This window comes from Sciurus carolinensis, chromosome 7, assembly GCF_902686445.1.
Source record: "Sciurus carolinensis chromosome 7, mSciCar1.2, whole genome shotgun sequence".
Lineage (NCBI taxonomy): Eukaryota > Metazoa > Chordata > Mammalia > Rodentia > Sciuridae > Sciurus > Sciurus carolinensis.
This window is the reverse complement of record NC_062219.1, coordinates 127563598-127583537: the sequence shown is the minus strand read 5'-3', so window position 1 is coordinate 127583537 and position 19940 is coordinate 127563598. Positions and strand designations below refer to the sequence as shown.

At 35.8% G+C, this 19940-nt stretch overlaps 1 protein-coding gene across 1 annotated transcript; it reads left to right on the top strand.

The window, feature by feature from the left end:
* The first annotated feature begins 4195 nt into the window (after window positions 1-4195).
* LOC124989391 (olfactory receptor 2B11-like) lies at window positions 4196-10601 on the top strand. Its single transcript, XM_047559260.1, has 3 exons — window positions 4196-5130; window positions 6072-6216; window positions 10437-10601. The coding sequence occupies exons 1-3, from the start codon at window positions 4196-4198 to the stop codon at window positions 10599-10601; spliced, it is 1245 nt and encodes a 414-aa protein (XP_047415216.1).
* Window positions 10602-19940: the final 9339 nt, after the last annotated feature.

Sequence of the window (19940 nt, the reverse complement as noted above, 5' to 3'; positions counted from 1 at the left end):
CACATATGATTTTTGTCAATGAATCAAACTATGTATAACTAATGCTCTAATAAATAAAAGGACAGTTTTGTAATGACTTTTAAATAATACTGGCACAATTTAAGAAAAGTTTCATGTAATGGTTGTACCTTACTTTTTTGGCAAAACAAATTTGGCATAAAATTTGTAATGATTATGTAATGAAATAGATACACAGATTATTTCCTAAACAATACAACAACTTCTTACATAACATTGTTTATACTAAGATAAGGTCAATCTAGAGGTGATTTAAAGTATGTGAGAATACACTTAAATGTTATGTCATTTTTTAAATAAGGGACTTGATCATACAGATTTTGCTATATATTAGGAGTCCTAGAAACAATTCTCTGTGAATATCAAGGGACAGCACTATGCTACTTAATTTGAGTTTATTTTAAAACACATCTAAAGACAGAAGAAATTTGCTACCAAGTTAAGTTTTATAGGTAAGTAATCGTTCATAGAAGTATTTCCATAAAGAATTCTGTCCCGAGGAACTTTCTGTGCTAACTCTTCTGGGAGAAAGATAAATGAATGGTCTGTGAAAACAATGCCCAAGAGGTCTCAGGAATACCATACAAATAGCATGTCTATAAAGCATGCTTAATATTTTCCATGACTGCCTCCATTATCCATATATTATTTTCCTTTTTAACATCCTTGCATCAATTGAGAAACTAAAAATTTTAAAACTGTTTTAAATATTCATCTGTGTATGAGTTTCTCTTTCTCTGAAAGTTTAAAAAATTCTAATGATTTCTTCTAAATATTTATCAAAATAAGGTAAGAAAACAGGCACTTTTAAAAAATCATGTGTTCTCAGAGAAGTTTGGAATATATGTAGATCTTAGTAATATACGTTGAAATGTAAAGCATGTCATTTCAGGGAGTTTTTCTAACTTTGGAAATACCTAGTACAGTGATCCAGGTAACAACTAAATTTCTCTTTGTAATCTCTGTCATGTAGACCAAAATTAAAAGCATTTAAATTTCAGTAAGCACCTGGCAGATATTAAATACCTGAATGAAGTATGAAGTGTTCATTCAATCAAGTGAATATGTCACATGAAACATTTTTTAACCCATGGTGAAGATTTCTTGGATTTGTTTCACCCAAGTATTTTTGTGTCAGATAAAAATAATTTCTTTATGAAATTAATAAAGCTAAAAGGTTCTACAAATATGTATAAAATGCTGTGTCATGAAAATGAAATATGAATAAAATAAATTAGAATGAAAATGCAAGTAGTGATACTAAGGATATATCCAAAGGGATGACATTTGGTACTTTTTAAAAGTGATTAAGTATTTGTGGGTAAGTAGATCCCTGTATAGTGTGACAATGTGAAAAAAAGTCACTGAAAGAAGATCCAAGAGTCATGGAATCCAAGACCTAAAAATAATGAAATATCACAAGAATGACATGGAAAAGATGGAGAATGAAGGATAGAATTATAGAGCTTAAATTCACTTCAGATTAGATAACATTGATTATTTACATCTGGTATCTCTAGGGGAATATTTTGAACTGAGCTCCTGCAATAGGATTCAACAGACCAGATCAAACCAAAGGGGAGTTGCTCATGCTAAATGCCACCTCACACTGAAGCTCTAAGGAAACAACACAGATTCCTTTTTCCTAAAAACAGGACATTCCTGTTCACATGAGGCAAATGAAAAAAAAAAAAAAAAGTCACCTCTGCTTTAACCTTTTCAAAAAATCAACCTGAAGTACCAGATGTTAATTGAAGTTGTTTTTTTCTGTTCTGTTTCCTTATTTCCACTTTGTCAAACTCGGGGTTCTGCCCAGTAGGAGCTTTCAACTCTATTTTGTAGAATGGAAGCTGCCCTGGCTCATGGATTGCAAATAAAAGTCAATTAGATCTGTAATTAAATTTAGTTTAAATTTGTCTTTTGACAGGGGTGATTAGAATTCACAAACAAAACCATACTAAGGATAATAATATGAAGAGAATATCAATACAAATTTGACAGAATGAATGCCATTATTTGATATAATTATGAAATATTTCATGGAAGATCAAATCTAACTATTTAAAATTTTATGGTCTACAGAAGAAAAACATCAAAGGTAAATATAACAATGTTAAATGAATAGATGACAGGTATTCTATAATGCAATTATTAATATGGGTATAATCCAACTTTTAGAATATTTAAGAATCAACTGATTTATACAATACTCTAAATACCTTATGTACAACAAGGAAGTTTATGATGAACTTGAAAAAAATTTTAGGTTAAGATATCTTCCTAAATTCTTCACGCTCATGTAACAGTTTGAATGATGTCAAACTCAAATAAGATGTAGAAGCTACACTTTGGAAAGAACCCAGGAATGCAGATGTTTTCACATAATCTTGAAACTGAGTGTGTAGTCTTTATATCACTACATTTAAGGCACTGATTGCATTTTGGTCCTTAGAATCTCTCCAGTCATTAGCAGATCCCAGAAATGAAAGATTAATAACATCTTAAGACACACACAAGTTTTCTGATGCCATAAGCTTTGGGGGTAGGTACTAAATGATTTAATGGTATAAGTTTATTGGAGTGTTTAGCACAGAAGGCTCGTTAAGGATGAGTTGGAAGTATTGTATTAATCACACACTTCTAGACTGGGAAAACAAAGGGCTACATTGCTTCTTAGTTCTGAATAGCTTTCTGTAACACTGCACAGGTTGGCCTGTAGGATTTTATGACAGAGAATATCCCAACTGTTGTGCAACTATGAGAATGCAATTTGGGAGCTTTGACTATTAATTGACTCAAGGAGTAACTTAGAATTTATCACTGGAATACTGCTTTAACTTCCCATTTGAATAGCCTACACCTCATAGAGGATTGTGGATTTCACAAAGCATGCATCATCACTAAAAGAAAGGAATTATATATTAAAAAACTTGCATCATCTAATCTTTCTCAAAATCTTGCTTTTTAAAATTTGTGGATTTTGTTGCATTAAATGTACCTTTCAGTTAAAAAACAAAAGAATATGTATGTATTAAAAATGTAAAATAACTTATGGATTTGAATAAGGTGTGCAGACATTCAATTCATAGGTATGAATTGGGATATTGACATTTTTCCTGACAACAGTTACCCAGAATTAAAAAAATGTATTAGTAGCTGTATAGTCTGTCTGTAGGTCACTGACAGTTGTCTAAAATCATATAAAAACAGTAAAATCCAACCTGCAAAATGTGAAATTAAACAAAATTTAGCATTGAAAGATGAATTGCCTGAAGTTTGATCTAAGTAGTTATGCAAGAAACATAAAAACAAATTCTTGAGTTTGGAGGAAAATGTCTTTGTAGCTCAACTCCCTCAATTGATACTTCAGAACACTGATGTTAAATATAGTTAAACAGGGCATAGTGGTGTGGTTCTCTAGTCCTGGATAGTTGGGAGGCTGAAGAGAAAACAAGCACCCAAGTTCAAGACCAGACTGGGCAACATAGGCTCCATTTCAACAGCAATAATGCCACAGCTGAAAGCATTTATACTTCCTGCTCGATTTCATATACCTAAGAGCTTGTTGAACACTAAAATCTTCTCATTCTCAACATAGGTGATGTAATTATTTCACTATTAGGCTGGACTAGGCTATTAATGATTTTTATAGCACTGGGTTTTCTCTCCCTTCTATCGCTAACTTAACACTTCAACTCTTCTTAATATTTCAGTAATGCTTTGTAGCAATGCTTTTGACAAAATCATTTGGCACCTTGGACTCTGGCCACATCTCTTAACGGTTATCTGGAGATAAAAATCAAAAAAATCTTCATTTTAACAACCTCCTCAGCTGATTTGTATTCAAGACAGTTTGAAAACTATAACTTTGGAATTTCTAGAACATAGTCACTTCCATTTTGTATTTACTTCTCATTGGAACCCCAGGAGATAGTTACTGTAGGTCTTATTACAGAGGACGTTCACTCACAGAATGGTCGGCTTGCTTGTTGAAGTCTTTAATTTATAGTGGCATGAAGAGAAATGGAATTCACCTGGTGCTTGGCCCTTTATTTCTTCCACAACTTATTGTACCTTGTCTTATATGATTGAATAGTAAGTGCATAATTGTTTTATCATTCCTTATAATTTTACCTATTTTGTCACCATCCTACTACATGTGTAAAAGTTGAAGAAAATGATACTAATTAATGAAAGCCGCCCTGAAGAATTCATTCTACTAGGCTTTGCTAACCATCCTTGGCTACAGCTTCCTTTATTTGTTATTCTTCTGATAACATACCCCATGGCTATGATGGGAAACATCATCATCATTCTGGTGTCCAAGTTAGACCCCCGTCTCCACAGCCCTATGTATTTCTTCCTCACCAACCTCTCCTTTTTAGACATGTGTTACACAACAAGCTTCGTCCCTCAGATGCTGATTAATTTGGGAAGCTCTAAGAAAACAATCAGTTATATTGGGTGTATAGTTCAACTTTATTTCTTCAGCATAATGGGAGGCACAGAATGTCTGCTCTTGGCCATTATGTCTTTTGATCGCTATGTAGCCATTTGCAGACCTCTTCACTACACCCTCATCATGAATCGATGCATCTGCATACTCTTAGTAACCACTGTGTGGCTGGGTGGAATGGTCTATGCTTTCTTAGAAGCCACTCTTACGTTACAGTTGCCACTGTGTGGCGTCAATAAACTGGATCACTTGTTGTGTGAGATTCCAGTTCTGATAAAGACCGCCTGTGGTGAAAAGGAGGCCAATGAGCTCATACTCTCTGTGGTGTGCATTTTTATGTTAGCTGTTCCTCTGTGTTTAATTCTTGCCTCCTATGCTAGCATTGGACATACTGTATTTAAGATCAAATCTTCTGAAGGAAGGAAAAAGGCCTTTGGCACATGTTCCTCTCATCTTATTGTGGTTTTCCTATTTTATGGCCCAGCCATTAGCATGTACCTTCAGCCCCCCTCTTCCATCTCAAGAGACCAGCCTAAGTTCATGGCTCTTTTCTATGGAATGGTGACTCCTACTCTCAACCCCTTCATCTACACCCTGAGGAATAAGGATGTGAAGGGGGCATTGGGCAAACTGGTGAGCAGCATTTTTAGTTCTAAGTCATAGTTCATAGACATCAAACAAGATTATTTAACAATTAAGCAGGTTTATGTGACTCATTCTTGTCTCACTAATCTCTGTGTTCATCTTGGAATACATATCATATTTCTAACCATGTTAGGCAAGAACATATTCATGTAACACCAGTATGGGTGTTCTACTTCTGGAAAAAATATTAAAATAGGTCAATTTTGACTCCTGGATATTGAAATAGTTTAAGTAGTTTAAAAATTAACAATGTAAATTAAATTGAACTTGTTAATATTGTAATCATTTAAAAAATGTGGTAAACATTCCTCAAAGGGCTTCCTGTCAGTAATACCTGAGAACATTTCTCCTTCTCTGAAAGTTTTGTCTAACTCTCAGTGGAAAGCCTATCTATACTGCATTCTATGTGAAGCACTCTGCTTTGAAAGAATCATGAACCTCATGTTTGTAAATCTCAATTTATGCAAATGCTTTTGTATCTTTAAAAATACATTTTAAGTATAGAATATTTTAACTTATAGAAATTATCATTAAATTATTAAAATTAAAAGAATAGAATGAAGAGTTAAAAAATATGGATATCAATTTCTTAATGTTCCTTCAAACATAATAAGCAAGAGTCTTTTGAATGAGAAAAAACAGGAAGTGATAATAACTTCACCTAGAAACATTTGTGTGCATAAATTGAAAAAGCCAGGAATATCTTTTTAAATTATGCAAGAAAGTTTAAGAAAAAATTGTTTTTCTGAAATTAAAAGCAATGATTATTTAATGCACATATGAATATTTTATTGATTGAAAATTTGGATGCTTATGACGTTTGAAGCTTTATCATTAAAGGTTGAAAGTACAAAAACTTTGTTCTATGACTCAAATCCTGCTATTTTTGAAATGTGTCTCTTCCAAAATTTATGCATTGAAACTTAATGTCAACATAATTGTATTGTGACAGCGATCTAATAAGGGGTGACAGTCATGAGGGCTCTTCCTTCATGAATAGGATCAAGGCCCTTACAAAAAAGGATGATACTAAATTAGGCCCTATTGCCCTTGTGCTTTCCCTCACGTGTGGATGCAGTTCTACTCTCTTCCAATGGGTGAAACAATAAGGTACCATCTTGGAAGCTGGCACTGCTTCCTTACCAGATATTAAACTTGCTGAGGCCTTTGTCTTCAGTTTGCTGAATCAAGAACCATGAGAAATAAATTGCTATCATTTATAGAGCATGAAGAGTGAGCCAACAGAAAAGGAGATACTCTGTCACCTGATCCTCAGATACAGCTTTAATATCCAGGATATAAATAGAACTCCAAGAACTTAACACCCCCAAACGTTACCCAGTCAATAAATGGGCGGATGTTTCTCAGAAACAAAACTTAATTATAAAAAAGAATTCATACATTTATTTAGAAAATTCTTAAAGTATTTAGTATTTTAACAATGATTTTGTCCACACTGAAGATATACTCAGAGCTGCACAGCATAATAACTTGAAAGCAAGAATGCATCATGTTCTTAGGGGGATGGCTAAATAAATATATTGTGATTTTGGTTCAATAAATACCTTTAGGACGAATAGAAATCCAATGCCTTTCAAATTGTGATTCTCTGAATTCCAATGCCTTGGGTGCCTTTAGAAGCCATTGAAAAATGAGGGTTGGGTAGGGAAGGATTAGATACAGTGCAGCAGGGAAATATATATCAGATTTTGTTTGAAGGAAAAATACTACCAAGAAACAAAAGTAACTGTTGGGAGCCACGAATTAATTGTGGGCTGTCTGAATGATCTCTAAGTGGAGGTGTGCTCCTCAGAGAACTCTTGGTTTCATCTCGCCGATCTGAGACTGCTTTGTTGCCTTGACAACATCTGAGAATTCTGTGATACCATGGAATTTATTAGTTCAGACAGCCCTAGGTTCAAACGCAACTCGCCAGAAATGGAAAGAGATGCCAGTGTGCCCAAGTAGCCTTGAGGCACCAGCTGTCTGGAAGAGGAAGAATTATTGTGCAAGCGATAAGTCTCCAATCAGGCCAACTTCCCCACAGCCTCTCATTTTACCTTGAAGAACCCTTCCTCACAATAAATCGCTTCGATGTGCTCTCCTATAAATAAAGCTCACGGAGCCTCACTCTTTGTTAGAGATTGGACCCATCAGGCCTCTGCTGGGAAACTGTTTTCCTGTATTTTATTTTATTTCTTATTAATTATTTCAAACTTTTAATTTCTCAGCTGATTCATACCTCTGTGCAGTTATCTGATCCCTCCTTGAGCAGGACACAGTGATAGGTAACTACTGTCCCAGTATTCTGAGAAATAACAATTTTATTTTGTTTTTACATTGTTATCACAGGGTATACTTTACCTTCAGGGAAGTATGAATGAACACTACATTACTACTTTGAAATTTCATCTCATCCTTGTTAGAATGGCTATCAAAAGTAAAAAAAAAAAAAAAGTAGATGCTGGTGAGAATGTGGGGGAAAGGAACCCTTATACTACTGGTGGAAATGCAAATTAGTACAGTCACTGTGGAAAACAGTATGAAGGGTCCTTAAAAAATTGAACAGCCATATGATCTAGCTACCCCATCTTGGGTATATATATATCTGTAGGAAATGCAATCAGCAAATGGGATACCTGTATATCCCACACTTATTATGGCACTATTCACAATAGATGAGATATGGAATTAGCCTAGGTGTCCATCTTTAGATGACTGGATAAAGAAAATACAGTATATATACACAAAAGAATGTTACTCAGACATAAAGAATGAAGCGATGTCCATTTTAGGAAAATGTCAAAAGTGTAAGACACGATGTTAAAGTAATCCAGACACAGACAAGTATTTTATGTTTTCTCTCATATGTGAAAAAAAAAATGAACTTTTAGTAAAACAGGTAGTACAAGGGCCTAGGGAGGTGGTCAAGATTTTGAAGGAAATAAGGAGAAAGGGAAAGAGTAAAAGTAGGGAGAATGGAAATGATCAACAAATTATATATGCATGAATGGAAATATTAAAGTGCATATCATTTATGCAAATATATGCTCATAATTATAAAAGGTGAGTATATAATACATGCTAATATAAAATGAGACTTCAATGTGTAGTAAGAATTCATGTAGTCATCTAACAATTTGTACAAAATAAAATCTGAGTATAATTATCATTAAGATTGGAATCATACTAAAAAAAATTTAAACCTTTTCGTGTGGATCCATTTTTTTGGTACTGCTTTGTAGTCATAATAGTGGGATTCATTTTGCTATATTCCAAAGATTTTTTTTCACAAAAAATTCATTTTCTAAATTTCAATCCCCAGTACTATTCCCTTCCCTACCCTACTTACTCCTTCTAAGGCCCCTCCTCTACTCTATTGATCTTCTTTTTATTTATTTTTAAATTGGTGCAGTATGGTTATGTACAAAGCCAGAATGCCTTTTGATATATTCATACATGTGTGTATGGATTTTAAACTTGATTTGTGTCTTAATGTCTTGATATATACTGTCTTAATTATTTTACATAGAGAATTGGGAGCTGATCTAAGTAACTATATAGAACATTAATAGAGAAATTAAATCCATTGCACGAAATGATCACAAACTATATTTCTTATTACTCTTGTTTTTCAAGCATTACATTGTACTCTTTCCCCCAAACCACCAACACCTCCCACATCAATCACATTGTGTACAATCATATTTTCATGCTCTAACTTTTCCTGTATTTTATCTTCTGTGTTTATTTTTGTGTTCAAAGTCTCCTCCTGTTTTTCACTTTTAAATCCTTCCTTAAAGTGAACAATAGTATAGAAGGTAAGAAGTGCTAAAATGCAACTTCAAGAATATGCTTCTGGAACAGAGGAGCAGGACTAATTATATATTCCTGAAGAATGAAGAATTAGAGATATTTTCTAGCATTGGGCAGCCAAAATTAAAAGCTTTAGTAGGAGTAAATAGGAGGATAACACTGGATAAGGGATAATTTAGGGGATGAATAAGAACAATTATGAAGAAGCTGCCATGAGTTATTGAATGTGTTAAACACTTTTAAAAAATATTTGTTCTTTAGATACACATGACAGAGTATATTTTTACATATTATACATGCATGGAGTATAAGTTTCCATTCTTGAGGTTGTGCATGATGTGGATTTTCACTGGTCATGTATTCATATAAGAATATTTGAAACTTATGTCTGATTCATTCTATGGTCTTTCTATTTTCCATTTCTTCCTTTCCATTGACATTCCTTTGTCTAATGAACAAAAAACTGACTAAACTGAAGGCTTGGGGATATAGCTCAGTTGGTAGAATGCTTGCCTTGCAAGCACAAAGCCCTGGGTTCAATCCCCAGTACCGTCAAAAAAAAAAAAAAAAAAATTGACTAAACTGAAAGGAGTGCTGTACACCTTGTGTGGGAAAGAAGCCACATTGCTCCTAGCTGCATGAAGAGGACAGAGGAAGGAACAATTTTGTCATCATGACATGGGAGCCGGTAGCTGGGGGAGCTAATTCCTGGCAAACCTGAGTTTGTCCCAAAATACAGGCCTGGAAAACCTCCACTGCATGACATAGAGTGTGCTTAAGTGACCAGGAAAAAATCAAGTGTGAAGACAGGTTTACTGGTTGTGGAAAGCCACCTGGGTCTTATCCTCCTCCTCCAATCTGGCTGCATGCAGAACAAGCTTGGAGAGATGTCCCTGGAAGGGAATTTGCAAGTGTGGGGATGGGAGAGATTAAGTTTGGAGACTGACCCCAAGACCAGGAAATGTGGGGTCCATAGATAACTCAGTGGTCTAAGAATTGGCTCCTTCACTACATGAGTGGAACACAGGAGAGATCCGTGGGGAGCAGTCTTCCAGAATGGGCTGGAAATTGCTGAGTCCTGGAGGTACACTCATTTAAACTCTCCAGACCAACTGGAATTCAGCAAAGATTCTGGAGCCTTCCTAAGCCTAAACCTCACCTCCAGGAGTTCCACCTATTAGATTACCTCTCTTACCCTAGCAACCCCACCCTAAGGATGGAGAAAGCGTGATACTTCTGATGACCCCTCCAAATACTACTGATCAGGGAAACAATTTTTTTGAACACCAAAGGAAAAAATTCTTTAAGTTTACATTGAGAATTTTTTTCTTCATTTTAATTGTCTTTATATGTTCATGAACATTTATGTATAGTTATTTCTCAAGGATCAGATTTTTGAGGACTAGGATGTTTGATTAGTATATTTTGTTTGTATTTTATTTTTAATTAAATTGTTACTTTATATATATAAAATTTCTTTCACTTATCTGTTTCCCTTGATTCTTTTCTTCAGACAATCTCTATTTTTTTCACTCTTCATTTAATTTTTTACTTCTATCTTCTCTCCTCCTCCCACATAATCATCTCATCCTACATCACTCCTGTATCTCCCTGTCCACCATTCAAAATGGTAAAACCTTTTACAAACTTACTGTTTTTATTGTAGACAATAACCAATTATATCATTTCTGATAATTGTGACAATTAACGTTGTAAACATCATGGCAGAAACTATTTGGTTTAATGCTGTATATTGTTGGTTGTGATTATTTTTCTCCCCCTAAACAGTGAAGTACTAGAAACACTTCAGGGACACTGCAAGTCCACAGGGTAGAATCTCTCCCACCTCAGATATGTACTGTTAGATGGGTAGATGTGCAAACATAAGAAAGCAAGGGAACAAATCATTCCAAACAAACCAAGATACTTCAATAACAATCCAACACCACCACAGTGGAAGAAACATCAGAGAAGGAGTTCAGAATGTACACTGGATTGTGAGGTAAAGGATGGTATAAGGAGTGAAACCACAGAGAAAAAACAGGAAATGAAAGAGCACTTCAATAGAAGAGACAAAGGGTTTCTGCTTGATTTTTTTTTTTTTTCCCTTCAGAATCTCTAAGTGAAGAAAACAATGAACCAAATTAAAAACTCAATGGAAAGCATCACAAACAGATTAGACCACTTTGAAAAGAGTTTCAGGCAAGGAAGACAACATATATAATCTTAAAGTTGACCATGGAGAAAAGAGACCATGAGCACAACTTCCAAGAAATATGAGATACAAGGAAAGACCAAAGTTAATTAGGATAGATGAAGTTTTGGAGATACAAAGGAAAGGAATGCACAATCTTTCAATGAAATAACATCAGACTCCTATAGCTCAGGAAATAAAAGAATCAATTAAATTATTAGGAAAGAAGATATGAAAAAGGGTTACAGAATGGGAGAAAGTCTGTGCCAGATACTCTTCTGACAGAGGATTTATATCAGGCATGTATAAAGAATTTAAAAACCTCAACATTAAAAAACAAATATCCTAATATGTGTGCAAATGAACTGAATAGGCACTTCTAAAAAGAACATGTACTAATGACCTATAATTATATGAAAAAAATTCATCTTTAACCATCATGGAAATAAAAATAAAAATAATTTGAAATAATATTTCACCTCATTCCAGTTAGAACAGCATGCATCAAGAATTTAACAAGTAAAAAAAATGTTGGTGTTGAAGATATGGGGATAAAGGAACTCTTATATTCTGATAGTGGGAATATAAATTAGTTCAGTCACTACAAAAAAATCAATGAGTCCCCTCAAAATGCTAAAAATAGAGCTACCACATGATCCAGCTGAACCACTCCTCAGCATTCATCCAATAGAATGAAAGTCAGCAATTTTAGAAATAAATGCCCCTGTTTATCACATCACAATTTATGGTAGGAATATTAAGGATCATCCTGGTACCAAAAAGATGAATGTAGTAAGAAAATGTGCTATAAACACAATGGAGTTTTATTCAAACATGAAGAATGAAATTATATCATTTGCAGGAAAATAGAAGAACTGAATAGCATCATATTAAGTGAAATAAACCAAAATCAAGAAAGTTGAGGGTCATATGTTTTCTCTCATATGTGGAAGCTAGGGAGGAAAAATGGGCAGGGAGGGAATACAGAGACCTCATGAAACTAGAAGAATATGGTAGAAGAAAAGGACCACAGGGAAGGAGAAAAACAGAGAAGGTGTTGGTGACTAAAAATGGATCAATTTATATTTTTATATATGTGCAACTTTGCAAGAATGAAACCCATCATTCTGTATAATTAACACATACCAATATAAAAGTTTTGATTCTCAATTATATAAATTAAAAGTTAAACTTTTTGGGGGGATAATTTTAGAATTTTTGAATTCTGTACTAATCTGATATTTATATTTGATTCTTTTTAATCTATAGAGAAAACATAAAAAAACACATTTACTATTTCTTCTATTTTGAGGTGCCATTTCATCTTGACTGAATTAAAACCAGTTAATCTGCAATAGGATTCCAGAATGCAAATTCCAGATACTTGTTATGGATAAACTCTCTTGCAATCAGCTCCTTCATTCTTTCATTGTTAGCAACATAGCTTGACTGAACTGGGAATGCACATAAACTTTTGCAGTTGGGCACTTCCACATACATCCCAATTTCCATGGAGCTTTATGATGATTAATACACCATCATTAAATTAATAATTTTGAATGTATAATCTTGGCAAATAGTTTCTTATAAAAGAAGAAAAGCATTCATTTCTGGTAAATTCTTTCATAAATTTAATCTTTTCACAATGATCACATACTTTAGAATATCATTTTGTACACAAACATATAATGTTATCTATGAATTGAAAACATGGATAAAATACTGGTTCTCTCAATGGAAACAGGAATACTTATGAATGAAAAAATGAAGAAAATGCTGAAATGATAATAATAGATCAAAGGCATTATACTAAATTAAGTAAACCAGTCTCAAGAGAACAAATACTATATGATTCCAGCTGTGAAGTACTTCCAGCAGTCAAAATTAGACAGACAGTAGAACAGTTGCTTCCAGGGGGAGGGGTAAGAGGAAATGAGCATTTGGTGTTTAATGGGGAACAAATTTCTGTTTGGGAATATCAAATCATTACTGGAGATGGATGGTAGTGATAACTGAAAAATGAGAATGTACTTAATGCCACTGAATTTTATATACATAAAAAGTAAGATGGTAAATATTGAAATACATTTATTTTTTAAATTAAGGTTTTAAATACCTCCAATATAAAATAAGAAAACCTTTCAAAATCCAGTTCTAATTTAATCTACAAGATCAAAAATCAAAAAGACATAGGTAATTACCAATGTGGACAATAACTATGTTGAAGGATTCTTGAATGATTAAGATTACAAGTAGAAACTGTCTAACATCATACTAATAATATTTATGCTCCAAACAATGGCACATATATCAAACATGTATCAAAAAAACTCTTCTGAATTTCAAGAATCAAGTAGCCCACAACACAATAATACTAGGTGATTTTAACACATCTCTCTCCTCACTGGATAGATCAACAAAAACAAAGTAAAGAAGCTCTTGAACTAAAAAATACAATTAATAATTTAGACTTTACAGACATATATGGCGTATTTCATCCATCAATGAATGACTGAATACACTTTCTTCTCAGCAGCACATGGATCCTTTTCTAAAACGGACCATATCTTAGGACACAAAGCAACTCTTATCAAGTACAAAAAATAGAGATAATACCTTGTCTTCTATCAGATAATAGTGGAATTAAATTAGAAATCAATAATAAAGTAAAAAAAAAAAATAGAAGCTACTGTAACACCTGGAGACTATAATATGCTCCTGAATGGCCAAAGGATAACAGAAGAAATCTGGAATGAAATAAAAAAAAAAAAAACTTAGAGGTAAATGAGAATAATGATACATCTCAAAATCTCTAGGACACTAAGAAGGTAGTTCTCAGAGGAAAATTCATTGTATTGAGCTCATTCATGAAAAGAATAGAAAGTCACCAAATAAATAACCTAACATTATACCTCAAATCCCTAGAAAGGAATAAATCAACACCAAAAGCACAGAAGACAGGAAACAATTAAAATCAAAACTGAAATCAATGAAATTGAAACAAAACTATTAAAAAAATTGAAACAAAAATTGGTTATTTGAAAAATAAAGTTGAAAAACCCTTAGCAGTGCTAATGTAGAGGAAAGAGAGGAAACTCAAATTACTAAAATTTCATGATGAAAAGGAAGTCTCATAACACATACTACTGAAATACAAACAATAGAAACTATTTTGAAAATTTATATTCTAATATATAGAAAATCTTGAAGACTTGAAATTTCCAGAAACATATAACCTACCCAAATTGAATCAGGAGAACATAGAAAATTTAAATATCAATTTCAAGCAATAAAATTGAAGACACATCAAAAGCCTACCAACAAAGAAATGCTCAGGACCAGATGGAATCTCAGCTAAATTCTGCCAGATCATCAAAGAAGACAAACACCAATCCTCCTCAAATTATTCCATGAAATAGAAAAGGAGGGAACCCTTCCAAACTCATTCTATGAAGCTAGTATCTCCCTGATACAAACCAGATAAAGACACGTCAAGAAAAGGAAACTTCAGACCAATGAACATAGAAGCAAAAATTCTTAAATAATGAAAAATCACATCCAAAAAACACATTAAAAAAAAGAGCAACATGAGCAAGTTGGGTTCATCCCAGGGATGCAAGGCTGGTTCAACAAATGGAAATCAATAAACATAATTCATTGCATCAATAGACAAAGACAAGAATCACATGATTATCTCAATAGCTGCACAAAAAGCATTTGAAATATTCAGCATCCATTCATACTCAAAACATTGTAAAAGCTACATATGTTAAACTCATCCTAACAATGGAGAAAATTTGAAAGCATTCTCTCTAAAACCTGGAACAAGACAGGGAGAACCTGTTTTACCATTTTCATTCAAAATAGTCCTTGAAACTCTAGCCAGAGCAATTAGACAGAAGAAAGAAATTAAAGTGATATGAATAGGAAAAGAACAATTGAAACTATCCCTTTATGCTGACGAAATGATTCCATACTTAGAAGACGCAAAACACTCTGTCGGGGTTTCCGGGACCCCCAGCCTTGGGCATGGTCAAGATGGCGCCTGACGCTGAGCCAAAAGCGGCCAGCTATACAGTAAACAACCAGCGAATTCCAATGATTGGCTAGTTAACAATGTGATTAGAGCATGCCCCCCTCGTGTACCTATCCTATGCTTGCAGCTGTCCGCGCTTACCTCGTGTACTCTCCCCTGATTGGTTGAGGTGTATATAAGCCTGGTGGGTGGGAGAGGCGGAGGCTGAAGCTGAGCTGGAAGCTGGGAGTGCGCGGAAGAAGAGAAGCTGGGAGTGCGCGGAAGCTGGGAGAAGAGAAGTGTAGGAGAGGGACTGTGCATAATAAACTTCCAAAGCTTCAGACATTTGTCGTGTCTCTCTCTGCGGCCAGAGGGAGCGCGATAACTGGTGCCGAAACCCGGGAAGATGAAGGCCTTATAAAGAAAACAAGGTAAGATATCTAAAAAATTTTTTATATACAAGTTAAACCGGTTATAAAAAAGTTAAAGGGTATCAGGATACGCCATCAGCGGTCCTGGGGACACGCAGAATGCGGTCCAGTTAAAAGGTATCGGGATACGCCATCAGCGGTCCTGACGCGTGGAACGCGGGTTAAAAGATATCGGGATACGCCATCAGCGGTCCTGACTCGTGGAACGCGGTCTAATTAAAGTGAAAGTAGAAACACGTTTGAAGCGGTCCAATTAGGGTGTAGGTAGTACGTGAAAAGCCGCTATAAAAATTCTAATGCACACTTGATAGTTTTCCTTTCAGTAATCTCGTTGCTCCTGGCAGCTAGGCCACTGTTTGTTATTGTAATTGCTATAACTAAAGCTATTCAAATTAGTAACAATGGGGTCTGAAACGTCTAAATTCAGAATGCAGCAACCCCTCAGGGAGCTATTAAAAAACCACGGGACACCATTAAAGGAAAAAAACAGCTAAAGTATTTCTTGATACTGTGGAAAGGATTTCCCCTTGGTTTTTGGATGAGGGCCTTTTGAATACCCTACAGTGGGAACAGCTGGGGAAGGACCTCCGTATAGCGGATAGGTAAAACCCTTTGCCAGTAGGCACTATGGCTATTTGGTCTCTTATTAAATCCTGTCTGCAAGATAAAAACAAAAAACCTTCACTCACCGAGCCTTTAGCTGAGGGAAGACAGGTTTTGGAAGAAATAAAAGAGGAACGTTCATATCTTTCTCAAAATTCAGAAAAAGGAACTAATTCAGATGAGGAACTATCGGAAGGGGAATTATCAGGAGAGGAACTGGAAAAAAGAGTACAAAGATTAAGACTAGATAAAAAGCCCCCTCTAGTGCCCGTGTTGCCTAGTGCACCTCCCATAAATAGGGAACCCCCTCATGAAGCGTCCGGTTTCGGGTTATGCTCAGAATGGAGTCATCTTGGATCTGTAGCATATCCTGTTTTTGAGGATGCTCAAAATCAAAGATTCCACCAACCCTTAGACTTTAAAATAGTGAAACAGTTAAAAGAAGCAGTTAGCACATATGGTCCTCAGTCAGCTTTTACTATAGCCTTAGTAGATACCTTGACATCATTAAACTTAGTGCCCCAGGACTGGACTAATCTTGCTAGGGCCGCTCTGTCTGGGGGACAGTACCTTATGTGGAAAACATCATGGCAAGAAATATCTACGGATACCGCCCGCCGAAATGCAGCAGTGGGGAATCCCCAAGTCGATAGGGACATGCTTATGGGCGTAGGACCTTATGAAACCCTTCAGACACAGCTTAATTATCATCCAGCAGTCTATGCGCAAATTGCCGTGGCTGCAACCAAGGCCTGGAAAACATTACAAGGAGCAGGAGATTTGCAGGGCCAGTTGTCAAAGGTAACTCAAGGGAATAGTGAGCCCTATGCGGATTTTGTCGATAGACTAATTCAGACAGCATCACGCATCTTCGGAGATGCAGAGCAAGCCATGCCCCTAGTAAAACAATTGGCTTATGAACAAGCTAACAAATGGTATAGGGAGGCCATAAGACCATGGAGAAACAAAGACTTGTCCGCCTACTTAAAAGTGTGTAGAGATGTAAATGATACTTCGGCGCAGAGCAGTGCCTTTGTAGCAGCCATAGACAGACAAACCACCTTGTTGTCTGCCGCACTTGCACAAGCCCAGGGGAGGTTCCCTTCAAGAACTAATAAAGAGCCTTTAGGATCATGTTTTGTGTGCGGACAGAAGGGACATCTAAAAGCCACTTGTCCAAACAAAAGGCCACCCTTTGCCCGGGGTGGGAACATCTATACAAAGAATAACCTGGGAACCGGACCTGGGCTATGTCCAAGATGCAGAAGAGGAAGTCATTGGAATAGTGCCTGTCAGCCTATTAGAGATAGGGAGGATAATTTCCTAGGGTTGAATCCTAAACTTCAAAAAAAACGGGAGACAGGGCCCTCCCCAGGGCCCGCAACAAATATACGGGGTAATTCAACAAATTCCCCGACGGTGGTATCCTCCCACAGAGAAGGGGAGCACAGAGCCACCTCAGGAAGTGCCGGATTGGACATCTGTGCCACCTCCAGACTCAAACTAACCCCAGATATGGGGGTGCAGATGATTGATACTGATTGGCATGAAAAAATCCCACAGAACAGTGTAGGACTATTACTAGGTAGAGGTTCCTCAACACTAAAAGGACTTATAGTACACCCAGGGGTTATTGATCCTGATTTCACTGGACAAATAAAAGCCTTGGTCTCTTCACCAAAAGGAATTACGGTCATCTCTCCAGGGGATCGCATTGCACAAATGCTTATATTGCCCAGTCGACATTCTTTGTGGCCCAGTAAAAATACAAATAAAAGACAAGGAGGTTTTGGATCAACAGGAACCACTTTAATAAACCTTACTATGGATATGGGACAGAGGCCCCTCCTAAAATTAAAAGTGGGAAATATGGAATTTACAGGTTTATTAGATACGGGAGCAGACAAAAGTATTATTAGCGCAATGGTCTGGCCAAAGCACTGGCCATTGATCACAGCAGCTCAGAGCTTGAGAGGCTTAGGAGTAGCAGAAGGCCCCAATCAAAGTGCTTCCTCATTATCGTGGAAAGATACAGAGGGACACACAGGAATATTTCAGCCATATGTCTGTAATGTTCCTATTAGCCTATGGGGACGAGACGTCCTGCAGCAAATGGATATGAAACTCACCACTGATCAGACTTACCAAGGGACTCCTGTAAGAAATATGTTACAAAATATGAACTATGATGATAAAAAAGGATTAGGAAGACATAGTCAAGGATCTATCCAACCACTGCCTTTACTTCCACCAAAAAATGATTCTCATGGATTGGGTTTTTCCTAGGGGCCACTGATAAATCATCAATCCCTATAATATGGAAAGATGATAAGCCTCACTGGATTCCACAGTGGCCCCTAACAAAAGAGAAGCTAGAGGCAGCTCATAAGTTAGTACAAGAGCAGGTACAAGCAGGTCATTTACAACATTCTACCTCTCCTGGGAATACTCCAATATTCTTAACAAAGAAAAAAATCAGGAAAATGGAGGTTATTACATGATTTAAGAGCCATAAACGAACAAATGTACCCTATGGGACCCATCCAATGTGGACTCCCTCTTGTTACTGCACTACCAAAAAATTGGCCTACTATTATTCTGGATTTAAAAGATTGCTTTTTCTCTATACCCTTACACAAAAATGATTGTTGGAGATTTGCCTTTACTTTGCCCTCTCTTAATCACACTCAGCCTGACCAGAGATTCGAATGGACCGTGTTGCCTCAAGGTATGGCTAACAGTCCTACTATATGTCAAATATACGTAGATAAAGCGTTAACAACTACTAGACAAAAGTTTAAGAGATTGTTGATTTATCATTATATGGATAACATACTTATTTGCCATCCAGAAAAAGAAGTTTTGTTAGAAGCATTACAATTTATAACTCAAGCATTAGAAAAGAGAGGACTAAGGATAGCCCCTGAAAAATTACAATTAGAGGAGATCCAAGAATATCTGGGTACAAGGCTCACTGCTACTACAGTCAGACCAACAAGGTTGACCATCAGGACAGATCAATTGAATACCTTGAACGATTTTCAGAAACTCTTAGGTGACATTAACTGGATCAGATCCTATTTAAAATTATCCACAGGGGAATTAAAACCTTTAATATATCGAATAAAGGTAATCCTGACTTGAATTCCCCTAGGAAACTTACTCCCGAAGCACGGATATCCTTACAGCTAGTAGAAAATAGACTTCAGCAGTGTTACGTTGATCGTTGTGATCCTACTCAACCATTAAGTTTAATCATAATCTCAGAGAAGCATACCCCTTTTGGCATAGTTTGGCAAGGAGGACCTCTGCAAAGTATAAATCTCCCTAGCTCTCCGGCAAAAACATTGCAATCATATCCCCAAGCTATTGCTCAGGTAATATTCAAGGGAATAGAATCTTGCATTACTGTTTTTGGAATCCATCCGTCTATTATTATAACTCCTTATTCCACTCAGCAAATTAAATGGCTAATTAATAATGAGGATGGTTGGTCAGTATTATATTGTTTCACCTCAGCTCAGTTCGATAGCCATTATCCCCAACATCCCTGGATTCAATTCTGTAAAAATACTCCCATAGTTTTTCCAAAAGTGACTAGTGTCCAGCCTCTTAAAGACTGTGTAACCATTTTTACTGATGGCTCCAAAAATGGAGTAGGTGCAGTACTTATCAGTAAACAACTTCACACCATAATAGTTCCACCCAACTCCGCACAGGTTACTGAACTTGCAGCTGTAATAGTAGCCTTTAAATTAGCAG

Bases quoted from the DNA above. Each gene is read 5' to 3' on its own strand.
- LOC124989391 (XM_047559260.1), top strand. From the start codon at position 4,196: ATGATACTAATTAATGAAAGCCGCCCTGAAGAATTCATTCTACTAGGC. The intron at 5,131-6,071 runs GTCATAGTTCAT...GTATTGTGACAG, and splicing joins AGCAGCATTTTTAGTTCTAA to CGATCTAATAAGGGGTGACA. The intron at 6,217-10,436 runs GTGAAACAATAA...GTTTCCCTTGAT, and splicing joins GTTCTACTCTCTTCCAATGG to TCTTTTCTTCAGACAATCTC.